The sequence below is a fragment of the Ammospiza nelsoni genome, chromosome 7 (genome assembly GCF_027579445.1).
Source record: "Ammospiza nelsoni isolate bAmmNel1 chromosome 7, bAmmNel1.pri, whole genome shotgun sequence".
In the NCBI taxonomy this organism is placed as follows: domain Eukaryota; kingdom Metazoa; phylum Chordata; class Aves; order Passeriformes; family Passerellidae; genus Ammospiza; species Ammospiza nelsoni.
In genome coordinates this window covers 32,973,628-32,988,670 of record NC_080639.1, presented here as the reverse complement: position 1 = coordinate 32,988,670, position 15,043 = coordinate 32,973,628, and the positions used below count along the sequence as shown (strand labels likewise).

At 39.7% G+C, this 15,043-nt stretch overlaps 1 protein-coding gene across 1 annotated transcript in view; it reads left to right on the top strand.

Annotated features, from left to right (window-relative positions):
* The window catches only part of NCKAP5 (NCK associated protein 5), a 355,478-nt gene that overhangs the window by 109,417 nt on the left and 231,018 nt on the right, over positions 1–15,043 (top strand). The window contains exon 3 of the mRNA XM_059476435.1: positions 6,562–6,639. Coding sequence (XP_059332418.1) covers positions 6,562–6,639 — 78 coding nt within the window. The remainder of the gene's footprint in view (positions 1–6,561; positions 6,640–15,043) is intronic.

The following is a 15,043-nucleotide window of genomic DNA, read 5'->3' as shown; positions in this document are numbered from 1 at the left end:
GTGCTCTGACACAATCTGCTTGTCCATATTCTTTCCTCTTCCTGGCCAAAAGACAATTTTTCCCATTTCCTGCTGAAATCTTTGGCTGGTCCAGTGGTCTTGTTGACATTTTTAGTAGGTTAGAAGTTCAAAGGGTTCTTGGTGTTTTTTTTCCTCTGGGACAAGCACTGATGAGTGCAGTCCATACTCTGCACCATCACCTGCATCTGCTGCAGTTCCTGCTCTGTGACTCAGGGTCAGGCCCTACCCAGCCTCTAGAACCTCGGGATAGGAGGGTATCCATGGAGATTTGGCCTTTATGGAGACAGTTTTGGCTCCACATCCAAATTAAGGGCATCCTCGTGTTGATGCTGTAGGGATGTATTGCTCAATCACTCTGCTCATGGGTGTTAAAAGCTCCACAACTTAGAGGATGTCAATGCAGACTTTCCCACTATTATATCATCCTTTTCTATTTCAAGATGACTCTAGTAAATTTCAGGTAATGCTTTGTATTTGTTTTTACTGATTTATACTTTCAGGGGAAGAAAATCAGCCAAAAGCAGCATTGATTTGCCTGCTGGACAAAACATCGAGTTTCCTTCTCTTCAATGGAAGAGATTTGCTCAATATTTAGCAGAAAGAGCTAAATGGAATGATTTGCTCAATATTTAGCAGAATAACATAATTTACATAGCTTGCTATTTGCATAGGAAAAATATGAATTTGTTTGCAACTACCCAAAAGAGCTGCAGATCTGAACAGCATTCCTCTGAGAAATATCCCTGCATCCCTGTCCTCAGGGTGCAGAATCTGTCTATCAGCCAATGAGCTTGTGCTGTTTCAGGTTTTATTAAACTCTGCTGTGTCTGTGGATGGTGCTGGTTAATAGGGTGCAAAGTGGAAGCCAAGCAGCAGCAGAGGGAAAACCCAGCTGATTGTTTATGAAAACAACTGGCTCCAGATGAATTGGCAAATCAGTTTTAATCACTGCAGCTGAGATGTAATATGAACTGTTCACTGAAGCTTAAGTGATTTTGAACAATTAAGAAATTTGCTTAATATATCTATTAAAATAATCATTACTGCTTTTTCCATAATGGTGTAATGTGCACAAGGGCTCTTGCCAGCCTCCTGCTCCATTGCAGAGGCTCTCAATGTACATTTTCATGCCAGTTATTAATAAACTTGACAATTAAAATATTGACAATTAAATCAGTAATAATGGCAGTTTTAAAAAATATTATTTTCTCCACATGGTTTAGCTTTCATTGTTATTTAGGAACAAAAGTGAGTAGTAGGCCAGGTGTGGTATTGAAAGGAGTGAAAAATTACTAATCCTAAAGGGTTTTAGGGTTTTATGTTTTTTATACCTGATTTCTTTTTAGTGTGCAGCAGAAAGCTCTCTCAATTCTCATTGCTATTGCTTTTGGATATGAAAAACATTGTCTAGACAAGAACACATATATATATAAATATATGTGTGTGTCCTCTTAGGCTGCTGGAAAAAAGTCTATTTTCTATCAAGGGTTTATGCAGCAGGATGAAAACAAAAATAAATATTTTACAAAAGTTATAATATTCTCTGAAATCACTCTCCCTAGATTTAAAGCTTTACCCCAGGGCACTGTTCCAAGATCCTTCAAAAATTACTCATGTAATTCCACACTCAGTGTAACAGCTTAGATGTCCCCCTTTTTGCTCTGCTAACATAATTTCCTAATTGCAACAGTCTGCTGTTTAGCTGCAGACAGCTTTGTTGTTGTTTGATTTCTAGTAACCTTTCCCTGTGAAATTGTGACTTCCTGAACTGCAGCAGATGATTGTGGGCTCTCCATGGAGCTCCCTGTCTCCAGGCTCTTGGAGGACCTCGTCTGTGCCCTTATACTGTTGTTCACTCGGTTTCTCTGCTCCCCAGTGACCAACATTTTCCTCTGTGGAGCCCAGGAGCCTGAATCTGTGCTGAATCCTGCCTGCTTCCAAATCCAAAATTAGGGGAATCAAGGGGAAGTGTTGTGGAAGAGTGGGCTAGGGCTGCGTGCACAGAGTTTGCTCCAGCCGAGCCAGGAGTGCAATTAGATGTGCCAGGGGAAAATGGAAAGCTCTGGGCTGTGCAGGCCTGAATATGATGTTTACCTCCCAGCCCTGCTTCAAAACCGGTCTGCAGGAACATGAGTGCCAGCCCAGTCTCTGTCCCAGTTCCCTGTTTTCTGCACAGCTCAGGCATCTCAGTGCCCGAGGAGCTTGGTCAGGACAGGAGAGCACTGGCAGGGGGACAGTGGCCGTGTCCCCATGTGCCTGGCTGAGGTGTGTGGGTTTGGGGCAGCTGAGCTGGGGTGTCCATGCTGCAGGAGGGGCCAATGTCACAAGAAAAGCAACACTCCATTTTCAGAAGACTTCAAACCTGTTTTTATTACAGCATGCATGCTTTTTATACATTCTTATAAAACACGTAAGTTTACACTTCACTCACTGGCCATGAGAGACAATCAAAGTGCTTATAGAAATTTGCAGGTTTCTCTTATTTATCCTCCTTCCCTTCTTGGTTTCTACATCAATGACCTTGCTAGAAAATTCTTTCAGGGGTAAATATGGATCCTCTTATCAAACTTTTCTCTATCTCACAGAAGTTGCTGTAAAACCTTTTCCACAGTCCAGTCCCACCCATGGCCCAGCTAGCCAGGACAGCCAGGCAAGCTCCTGAGTGGCCCTATTGAATTAAGTGCGTAATCAAGTGATTTGCTGGTATCCTTAATCCTTTTCACATCTCACTAAGCTCATTAAACTCTCTTTGATACCAAGCTGTGCAAGTTCCTGAGGAGAGGCAGGGACTGTGTACTGTTCCTTTGGCTTGAATTTATCACCTCCAGCTTCCAGCCAGGGACTCCTGTGCTGGGAGCCTAAGGTTGCTTGAAGGGTTTGCTCTGCAACAATGGATGGGAAAATGTTCTGTGTGCTGGATAATTTTTGATACCCTGCCCAGCACAACAACAGGGATATGCCAGAACAAATACCCAAGTGACCAACCAAAATACCGAGCAGTGGATCCCGGGCCTCAGTGGAGGCACTTCATTTCCTTTCTCTTCTCTGTTTTTTCATGACAGCCATCCAGATAACAAAGAAAAGAAAAACAAAACTCTAAAAAACTAGCAAAACATTTAAGCATTGCAAAGTGAGATATTTAGTACTGTCAAAACCCCCATTTTTAGGTGTGTTTCTAGGCTTGTGCTTCAACTCAAATCAGCAATAATCTGGGTAAAGCACTTCTCTAATGCTCTCTAAATTAGATGAGCTGTATGTGACATTTGCATGCCATCTCTTCCTGTATGCCAGAATACATGCAGCTGTTAGAAAGGTTTTCTACTGCATTTAAACATATACAGAAGGTTTTGTCCTTAAAACAGTGCCATCACAGGAGGATAGAGGGAGAAGTTAATTTCTCATGGCTGCAAGGTAACTACATCAGAAGAAAAGGGACATGTTTCGCTCATTATTCTGAAAAGGATTTTAATTTTTTGTTTGTTTGTTTAAATTTTGAACTTCTCAGTAATCCTGGAAGTTGTGAGGAATGGCTGGAGGTAGGAGGGGGACTCCAGGCAGAGCCAGTGCAGGCTGCTGAGCTCTAGTCCAGGTGTGGACAGCAGCATGGATGGCACTTCCACCATCAGCACAATTGCTATGAAACAGCATCAAATGTACATAAGTACTTGAATATGGAGTCTACGACTTCAGATTAAAAATGCTGTGTCATTTCAGAGATATTGGCTTGGTCTTACAGAGCTTTACCCCCTCCTGCTCTGCAGTGTCCATTGTTCTAGGGGGAGCAGGAAGAATTGTGACCCCCTTCTGAAACCCTGGGGCAGCTGTGCTTTTACAGCCTCTCTCTCATTTGATTGCTCTGTCTCATTAGTATCTATTATGAGTGGCATCATGATTTTTATATAGTTTACATCAGAGAATGAGGCTCCACATAATCTTTCACACTCCACAGTTTTCTGTGCTACTCAGAGCCTGCATGGCACAAGCATTCACAGGACAGAGCTCCAAGAAAGCCACCAAATAATTGTATTTCCCCTCTAGGTGTGATCTATTGGGCACTCTGAAGTGCTTTAATGAACTGCATACATCGTCTTGTTGAACATAAAGTCAGAGAATCATTTAGGTTGGAAAAGACCTTTAAGGTCATTGAGTCCAACCATAAACCAGTGTGATTACTTTGGGGTTTTTACTCACATTTTCTGCTGTCACTGAATGTGCCAAGCTATTCTAAATCACAAAGTTGCTCTAAATCTCAAGTGACTGTTTGCTATTTGCTTCCCACTGACAAAATAACACTGGGTCCTGATCCAGGGATGGCAGAATTTGTCTTATTGGGACAGTTGATAAGAGAAGAGAGCAGAAACCTGGGCTTAGGGAAAGAGGCCTTGTCTGGAGCAGATGGCTGGCTGCAGCCACAGCTGGCATATGAATGTGCCAGGAGAAAGGAGGTGCTGCTAACCACCGTCAAACCATGGCTGACTTTTTTACATCACTTCTGCACACTGACAAGATTACATACTCCCAGGTTGCTGGCTTTTAAAGACAAACAGATTAATATTTCTGATCTGTCACAGGAAACCCTTAGCGTTAAGTCAGCAGTCATATAGGATAAACACAGGCTTTTCTTTTCCCCATTGTCCTTATTTCCAGAAAACGGTTTTAAGAAAATTGCTTCAGACTGAGGGTTTTATATTATCATGGTAGAATTGATGCAGAATAAAACTGCTGATCCCATCTTTGCCTGTAGGGCAAAGTGCACTGATGAATAAATCAGGAATATTGTTTAATATTACATTAAAAAGATGTAAAGGTATTAATACTAATTTATGCCAGATTCATTGTAGTAAAAACTATAAACTAAAATAGGCAACTTGTTTTAAAGAACTAGGTACTGCAACTAATCATCATTATATATTTGTACAGTATATATTTGGTGAACTCTAATATATGTGTATTGCAGAATTTATTAGAATAAGCTTAGAAGAAGCTTCCTGTTTAATTGCCACTGAAGCTCATGGTGTTTCTCAGGATTTCCATTATTTAAGAAACAGCTATGTAATGCTTCTATTTACAGCAGTTTGAATGAAATTTAAACTTGGGGCAATCACAAAGTTTAATGGAAAGTTTTGCAGTACCCAAAGCTTTTCAAGCCATGCAGTTTGAGCAGGATATGGCTGAGAAGCTTTTGCAGAGGCTCCTTGGGAGCTGAGTCCTACTCTTGCTTACTGTGGACAGAAACATGGAATCACTTGGAACAACTCCAGTCCTGAAAAATAAAAACGTACATTTATATATAAATTATGATCATTAAAATCAGCTAACATTTATCTTCACCTTGAGGAGACACAATGATGTACAGTGTCTGTAGTGGCTGTCTCATAGTCCTCCTCATGAAGACAAATGGCTCATAAGAACAAACCACTTTGCAACAAAATCCATATTTGTACACAAAAGAAATAATAACAGTGAAGAGACAACTTCTAATACAAACAGGAACCTCACAAAGTGATTCTGTGATGAGTCCAAAGGTAAAACAGTGGAGCTATAAAAATGGAGCTTTTGTCTCCAGAAAGTGGAGATGGATTCTTTACTCCAATACTTGCAATTTCCTGCAGTATGAGGTTTAAGACATATTTTTGCTGTGCTGAGATATTTCAGGACAGTTATATTATTACTGATAGACCTTCAGAATAATAGTAATGTGACTGTGTTGGTACTGCTGTCATCCAAATGTATCATATTATATCATGTTATTCTGTGGGCTCATTCTGAAATATTTGATATAAATAACACTGATGTTGCCTTCCTCCTGGAAATGAGGTGGTGTATTTCTATTACTGACAGATTTCTCTGCTGAGAATAAACATCATCTCTTTGCATTGAGTTAAAGAATAGGCTTCAATAGGAAAAAATCCAAATTTTTCATCTGGTCAAGATTATTTATCAGAAGTTCTGTCCAGACACAAGTACAGGAGCTTTCATAGAGCTGATATTTCAAGTTATTGCATCTGCAAAAGTTGGACTGGAAAATAATATAGGGGCTGAGTTATAGCTTCATTTTCAAATAGGGTACATGCTATAGCATTTTTCATACTTTCCATAAAATAAATATTTGAGTCAAATATTCAGTTCACTTTGATTAATATCTAAAGTAAACAAAATGTGCACCAAAACCAATGACTGCACTGCTGGCCAGTTATTTTTCAGTCTGGATCCAGGGAAGATTATTCTGGGCTTGGAATATGGATATGAATTTATATGTACACTAATTTATTTGTGCTGCTTGTGTATCCTTAGTGCCTCTTGTCTTCCCCTCAAATAATCTCTGAAGTGTGCATTAGGCTACTGCCCTGTTCATGTAATATGAATCCAAATGTGAATTTAACCTAGATTTTTACATCACTGTGATTTCTATGTATATGGGATAACTTTGGGAGCAAAATCAAAGTGCACTCCACAAACTGATTCCGACTGCTTTTTACTCAAAGTTTTACAAATACTTTGAACATCGAAAAACTAATATTGTAATAATTTTTCCTTTAGGAATACATGGACTCCAACAAATACATAGAGCATTTGGTGACTCAGCTGGAAGAACAACGCTGGAATTTATGGAGGCAAGTACTGTGCCACACATGTTTATTTATGTTGCTATTTTGGAAATTATACTGCAATCCACAGTTTCCATTTTTGAGTTCAGATGAATGATTGGCTATTCAGTTTCTCCATTTTTTAATTCTTTGCAGAATACCAAATCTTAGCTCATTAAATAAGCAGGGCAGCACACACAAGAGGAATTCTGCCTTTGTTAATCAGGGCAGTTTCACACATGTATAAGTTTACTCATGTTACAGTTTTTAGACAGTGGATGCTAACTCTCCTTCAGATCCTTTCAACTGGACTGAATTTCAGAAATTGTCTTATATCCTTGAATATAAGTGTTTTCATTGAATGGCACACAAAATCTAGCCAAAATATCACCATAGCAGCATGACCAATTGAGAGTTTGGAAATTAAAATAAAGAGAGGGTTACAATTTTGCAGTGCTCTTGATAGTCTGGATTTTCTACATCTTCTCTGTTCATGCTGCCCAGACTTCACCCTGGTTTAAGCAGAGCAGGGATTGCCACATGCTGGTAGGTGTTTATATGCTGTCTACAGCAAATTCGGTAACTGCTCAAATCCTATCTAACACAACATTTCATACAAAGGAAATGGGATAATAGCAGTGATAAAATTCCTTCAACATTCACAGCAATTTTTTTAATGCAATATTTAACTTTTTTTTTCTGAAGACATATGAACAATGACAGTCTTTTAAAACACAGTCAAATATAAAAGTATCTTCAGGGAATAATTTAATGTTCATAGACTGAAACCTATTTCACCTTAGTTCCGATCAAGTGAGAAATAATGATCTGTCTGATTTTTCAGGTGAATGCCTCTCATGTACAAAAAAAGAGTGACTTTGCACATGCCAGTATTAGTTCTGCACCTCACAAACTTATCTATACAATATAAAGTAGTATCCCATCATTTACAGCTTGCAGCATTATGATATTGACTCTTAGTTATAGGCAAACTCCTAAAGTTCGTGCCTAATTCCCCCTTTTCTTAAAAAGTAGCCAAATATAATTGGCACAAAAAGGTGAAATTTTCATTTAACATTACAGAGTTCAGGAGACTAACTTTGTAAGAATGAAGGTGATAACATTATATGCAGATGACACTACTGTGATTAAATATAAATTAATTATAAAAATTTAAAATATTTAAAGGTCTTTGAAGAGTAGCAGGGGTGGTGTCTTTATTATAAACAGACATACAGATGCATTCTGGAAATTCAGTGGTTTTAAAAAACCAAAACCATTACTTTATTTTAACATTATTTATTTTTATTATTATTTTTATGGTGTGTTGGCATAAAAAGTTGACTGGTAATGAGCACTACAAAAAAAACCCTTCTGGTTCAGCCAGTCTTCTTTGAACACTTTATTCCTCCCTTTGAAATCTCTGAGAAGTTCCATGGTGAGGATTATGCTAATAGCTGGCACTGCACAGGGGCAGTGCTGGGCTGTCCACAGGCAGACAGATGTCCCAATAAATCAGCAGAGCCCTCTCCTCAGCCTTCATTATGCTGCTGATTTGTGGCGCATGCTCTGAGCCCGGTGGGTCAGCGGGCGCTGAACCTGACATTGAGCGATAACCCCGCGGTGTCAGGGCGAGCCCATAAACCTGACACACACAAATCCTGCCCCTCTGGCTCCTCCAGCCTCACCCACAGCCAGCACAGATTTATAGTGCCCAGGCTGAGGCACAGGAGGCCAAACCCGCTGCCATGGCGTGCATATCAATTTTACATTTCCTTTACATCTCCACACGTACAATGGGACCCTAAAAGACATGTGGGGGCCAAAATTTCTTTTCAGTTTAGAGGACAACTGTTTACACATGGCATTAGCATCTGCTGTGGAACATTTATTGCTGTGATTGCTGTCCCAGGAGGACTGGCAATGGTTAGGTCACGTTTTATGGCTTTCCACTAAAGCAGACCTCTAACCCAGCTTCAGATTCCTTGTTCTTAAAACTTGACAATACCTCAGTAGTTTGTGATGATGCAGATTTTATTAACACAGCTTTTCTTATACTGGACATTTCACAGCAGTTATTTTCACATTACTGATAGCATATTTGACTTGTCAGTGGTTTCTCTATTTCTCAGGTCGGAGCTCAACACATTTACACAGTGTGAGACAAATTTGTTAATTTGATCCCCATCAATGTAAATCACCAACATTTACCATTGGAAGTGATGCACAGTAGTGGTTGTGCATGTCCATGTATCAGTTTAAAAAAAAAGTAAATATTATTTTGGATTTCTCTGCCCTATCCTGTCTGGAAATGGCTTTAAACAGGATGGAATTGGGACAGGTGAGTAGAATCCCCTTGCAATGTTGTTTGTTACCTAGTCATTTAATGCTTAAGTTCAGCTGATGTGTAATTTTTATGGCAGAATCACATGGACAATCAACATGAGAAGCAAAAATTTGCTCCCACACTCTTTGCTAATTGATTTGATGGTAAATCATAATTTTTAAATCTTGATACACAGATCAGTAGCAGTAATTACCGATCCTCTTAACAGAGGAAAGAGGTCATAATTCAGCATAGGATGCTTGCCTGAATAAGCAAAGGTCAGATCCTGGTCTTGAGACTTTTAAAGGGAATTTTATGAGTAGTGCTACTGGAACTGGGACCAACACTTCAGTCTGCCTTGGTGAAAGCCTGAGGAGATGCTGCAGCTCAGACATGACTAATATGTAATAAGTTAATGAAGGTCAAACAGCACTTCCCCAATTTACTACAGAAATGTAAAACACAGAGGGGAGGGACCAGAACTGCACATGAGGATTGCATTGCATTTCTCCTATGCTGTATATTCAAAACAGAGTTTGTTAAATAGATCTGCTCTGCTTTCCTCACCAGCATTAGCATGCTTCTGTGTTCCTGGTTTTAATGCCTATGTACTAAAGAGGTGCCAAGTATTAAACAGGTTGCCTTTGCTGTAATCATGAACTTCCATTGGGAAGCCTTAATTGCTAACAGGCAAAATAGCTCAGTGAGAATTCTTAATGGTGAGCACAGATTAAAATAACAACTGTGATTAGCTTTAAACTGCTTGACTAGAAAAAGACTAATCTTAGGGGAATAAATTGCATGGCACACAAAGGAAAAACCCTGTGTATGATATTACAGTAATGAAGGCTGAGAGAAAAATCAAGTGCTACCCCAACTAAATAAGGTCATGCTCTGCACAAGCATCTTTTTCTTGCCTGGGCTTAGTAACTTGGCCTGAGGGAGTGAAGGTGTAAGCAGCCAGGTCTTGGGGCCAAACCCCCATTTTAACCCATTCTGGAAGTTCTCATAACAAACATTGCTTCTGGTCTATGATGCTAATGTGAGTTAGAGACTGTATTTGGAATGAATAATCTTCCAAAATTGTTGCTGCAGTCTATGATTAGAGGTTGGTGTGGTGTGGTGAGGTGTGGTAAGAGCATGAGGCTTCCTTCTACTTTGCTTCTTGATCCACCTGTCTGGCCATACCATCTTGGCAACACACAAAGCCAGGAAAAACATGTTTAGTGCTATTAGCCTCTAAAACCTGTCTCTTGTCTCTTCATCAGTCTTTGGTTTTGCTGGGGTGGTGTTTTCTTGGGTTTTTTTCACTACATCTCTACAGTACTGCTAGATGCATATGATAAACTTGTACAACCCATGCAAACATTGATTCCTTTTAGTTTCCTTAGCATTTGAATGAGGTAGAGTAGAACTGAGTTTGGCAATTAGGAGTCATTCAGTCACCAGGTACTAATTCAGATTCTTCCAACTAACATTGTAACATTCTTATCTCTCTAAAGCTGAGGTTTCTAATTTGTGACCTTATGTGTGAAAAAAACAAAAATGTAGATAAAAACCACATAAAGCTACAAAGTGGAGCTCACAGTACTGCTTCAGACAAGCATTTCTACAGAGGACTGGTTTAAATTGTTTAAATATGTACATGAGAATACCAATTAAAAATGTATTTTATTTTTGGCCAAAAGTGCTTTTCTTTAGCCGAGTATAAATGTGGATGGTTCAGTGAGCAGTGCAGATGTGGTTACAGGCCACAAAAACCACTGCCATCCTATTATCTGTGAATGAGAACCCCTTGCTTCCTCTGGCACCCCAGTACCATGCCCATGTGTCACCACAGCTATAAAAGATACTTCAGGACCAGATTGGTTGAGAGCAATCTGAATAGTGAATATAGAGAAAAGCAAGATTTTTACTATTTGCCTTTTAGATTGTATTTTTAATAGGGTCATAGGAAAGTAAGAGAGGATTGTTTAAAGATTACAAATGAACCTGATGGACTGTGTAAACCCCCTATAAATACTAAACATGTAAGCATAGGAAAAGGCTGAATAGCTGCTAGAACTCTTGTTGCAGTTGTAGTGGAATCAGTGCTTATGTGAGGTAAATCAAGAATTACCACTGTCTTTCAAACAAATATAAATGCTTCACAGAAGTTTATACCTGCTCAGATTTTTTATTAGTTCCACTAATTATTCATGTAAAATAATTGTTCTCATCTGATTAAAGTTGATAGCAATTTTATGTGCAGCTCTTTACCAGATCAATAAATAAATCTCTTTTAGGAATGATCCACTTTAACTCCAACAGGGCACATTTTGTGATGTATTTACTAAGCTGACTTAAAATTAAACTCAACTTGATGTGCCCTGGTAATGAGAAATATGATTGGCATTATATATTCATAAAAGTATTAATTTTAAAGAACATGACTCTCAGCCTGTTTCCTCTAATTGGAAAAAACTCCCATTAACACTGCTCATCAGTGCTGCCTGAGTCAGGAGTGAAGTGTCAAGCCTCAGCATTGAAGTCATTACATAAAGGACTGAGAACCATCTGAACAGAAAATAATCTTGATACAAGCAAATATCTCTGTATCTCTACCCAGATTTCAGAACTGCAAGCAAAAGATGAAAAAGTGGTCCATAAAAAGTAACTTCATATGGCCGTGTTTATGAAATTAAATAAATTAACCAATGCTAAATTATAAAACGTTAATAACATTCTGTAATTAATTAGGGATTGGAGTAGTTTTGCACAGATGTATACTTGTCATAATAGTGAGACTGCCAGAACCATGAATTGATTTTGTTTCTCTTAAATTATAAACTAGAAGGCCTTGAGCAAAATATATTCTTTAGATATATTTGGTTGAATAAGGATCACAAATGTTCCCTACCAAGTTGAAAGGAAAAAAAACTCCAGCAGGGAAGTATATGGAAGGTCTATTTGGCATATGGATGTTTGTTAAAAGCAAAATGCATGAACAGCCCAGACTAAATTAGCTCCTCATTTGTATGCTGGGAAATGAAATGTATAATCCTAGCATGGTTCTGCATTTGTTTAAGATTTTTCCTAAGAACAAACTCTTTTGTGTATGCAGATATATGTATTACTGTAGTGGCTATTTAGGGTTAGGGGGAAAAAAACCCCTTCTTTGAAGTGGTTTTGTGTGACGCTGAGTGCGAGTGGCAGGGTTCTGTCTGTCCCCTGCAGGGCAGCCTGGCCCAGGTAGCAGCACTGGGCGCTGCACAACTGCTGCATCCCTGCATGGGGGAGCAGCACGGACCAGCCCAGCCCTGCAGGGAAAGCTCAGGGCAGCTGCTCCTGGGAGCAGCACCTGTCGGGGTCTCTGGCTTGTCAGAGTGACCCTGAGAAAAGTTGGAAAGTCTCTTTTCTCAGCCTGAGAGCTTGAAGAAAGAGTCAGGGCTCTTCATGTCTCGGTCTCAAGGTTGTTCATTGTTTCTTATCTATAAAATTCGTTCTCCTGCCCTGCCGAGGTCCATCCAGCAGGACAGTTCCAGGCACTCTGCTGCCCCCGGGACAGTGTTATGTCTTTATACTAAAAACTACATGTACAATATTCACAATAACTTTCCAATACCTATCACCTGTGTTAGACAGTGAGCTTCTACCCTAAACCAATCTAAAAGTGCCAACATCACAGCAGAAGATGGAGGCCAAGAAGAAGAAGGAGAAAGGCTGGACACGCCCAGATCCCTCCATCTTGCCTCGTGAACCCCCATAGCAGAAACCCCAAAATCTACTTTTTCACCCCGTGATAACTTCACTATTATTCTACCTAAACTGTTGTGGCTTGGTGATCTTCATATAAGGTTGGTAATTTGCTCCATGGGTCATAATCAAACCCACAGGTGTTTTGGGCTCTGTGCCAGGGCTTCTGAGCCCCCTGGCAGGGTCCTGGCAATCCTGGACTGCTGGAGAGATGTTCTAGGTTCCCACAAGCACCCAGAGGGAAAACCCAGATCACACCCACACAAGGATCCAAAGAAAGGAATATGCAGTTATTGGGTGTTGGTGCTCCGAGATTACCTCCTTCTTTAGAAATCAAACTCTTCCAAAAGGAAACTGACCCCAGTCTCATTTTATTATTTGGTGCTGAATTTACTCCCACTAATGTCTGCACACAGCCATGGTTAGTCAAATTGAATCATATTTCACTCTTCAGATAATCCCAATTAGGTTATTGGCTTTATTCACAGAGCAAAGAATAATTTCAATGAGTTATAGTGGCATTTCCCTGAAGTCTTCTCTAAGACTGAAAAATTTTACACAGATCCCTGGCTCCTATTTGGCAGGGAAAACCTATAGATTCACATTAAGGCAACAACTGAGAATTCAAGTCCTTATAAAACCAGGATGTCAAAATGCATTATAGAAATGAGTACTGCACAGTCACAGGCTATGAGACAGGGTTTTAGATGGCATGGTGGGTTTAAGAAAGAAAAGGAAAACTCATTAATTTGCTATTTTTAAAGGAATGGTACCTTACTGATCTGTTTCACTGATGAACTCTACAAATAGGGCACTGCTGATGGCAGATGTAGAAAAGGTCAAGGAGAAATTGTATATGAAGTTATGCAAGTCAGGTTAGCACCTTTCCTTGTGAAAGAGAAGTTAAATAACCAAGTTTCGCATTTCTATTTTATTCTTTAATGCTCAACCTTTTTTTCCCCCTAAATTATATTAAAGCAAGAGTTTAAGACCCCAAGTGAGAACAGGGCCTCATTGTTCCACACAAAGTGTGAAATGGTTTTCATCTCCTCAGCCCCAAGGATGCAACAAGAAATAATATCATTCCCTTTTAACAAAGAAAGGTAATGGAATTTGTATAAGAGATCCATGTGTGAGCCAGAGTTTTGCTGTGCTCAGTCACGGCACTGTGCACTGTCAGCCTGGTCAGTCTGAGGGATGAAGTTCCCACATCCCTGCTTGAATCTTTAAAACTCTATGGCCTAAAACACACTTGGTGGCAGCCTTATCTCATGCTGTGCGATGGGAAAGGGTTTTCTTGTGTTCGTACCATGATGAGGCAAGGAAGAGGTGACCTTTCTTTGGATGTCTCCTCTCCAGCTCCTGTCCTTGGCCCTTGCCACTCCACACTGTAAATTATGTCCCCCCTCAGGGGATGGGCAGTGGCAAGGGGAGCAGAAGAGAAGGGCTCTGTCCTGTTCTCTTCAGACAGCTCATTTTAAAGTACATGGATGTCCTGTGCCGATGAAACCATTGGGTTTTTCACATAGAGAAAACCGTGGATGTAGACCCTGTTCATGGTTGGGCCTGTTACAAGACAAATATGCCTTAAATTGAAAGTAGAACACCTGTGCAGCCAAAATACTGCTGTGACACCACTTACTCCTGCTATTTAATTGTGTGCTGATCCATCACTGTCATCTTCCTGCTTTTTTCCATGGCAGTCAGCAGCTCTGTCCAGGCTTTGTGTGACACTGGCACTTGAAGATCCAGTTTCCCTGAATTCTGTAGGACTTGGCTGATTTCCAGTTCCCACATGGTGCAGGAGATTCAGGGTGCATTTTTATCAATTCTGTCCGCTGTACAAAGTCCTTTTTATATTAACAAATTATATTTTTCATTGCCTAATTTGTTAATAAAAGGGCATAATTGTGCCTATAGCAATCCAGATTCTGGGATATCACCCATTCACACTTTTTTTTTTTATCAGGAGTACATTCCAACATATTCTGCTGTAGGGAAAATATAATGCATTTATAGCATAAACCTGTTTAAACATTATTGTAATAGGTTCCACTGGGCACAAGGTTTCAAATATAAAGCAGCATTCATCACATATTAAAGACATGAACACAGTTTTTTCTTACTTAAATCTGCATAGCTCACAATTTGCAAACTCTTGCTTATGTAGATACTCCCCTGAGATTTTCAAAATTTAATAAAAGCTTGCAAAATGCAGGACTCTTATTACCACCTGATTAGCTAAGCAGAATTCAGAAAGTATAACTCAAATAAGCAAAAAAATAAAAACCCCACACTGAGTTCCACCAAGTGCTTTGCAGTAAGGAGATGCCAGCTTTTGCAGGTTATTCAGTTTGCTGTCATTTCTGTAGCA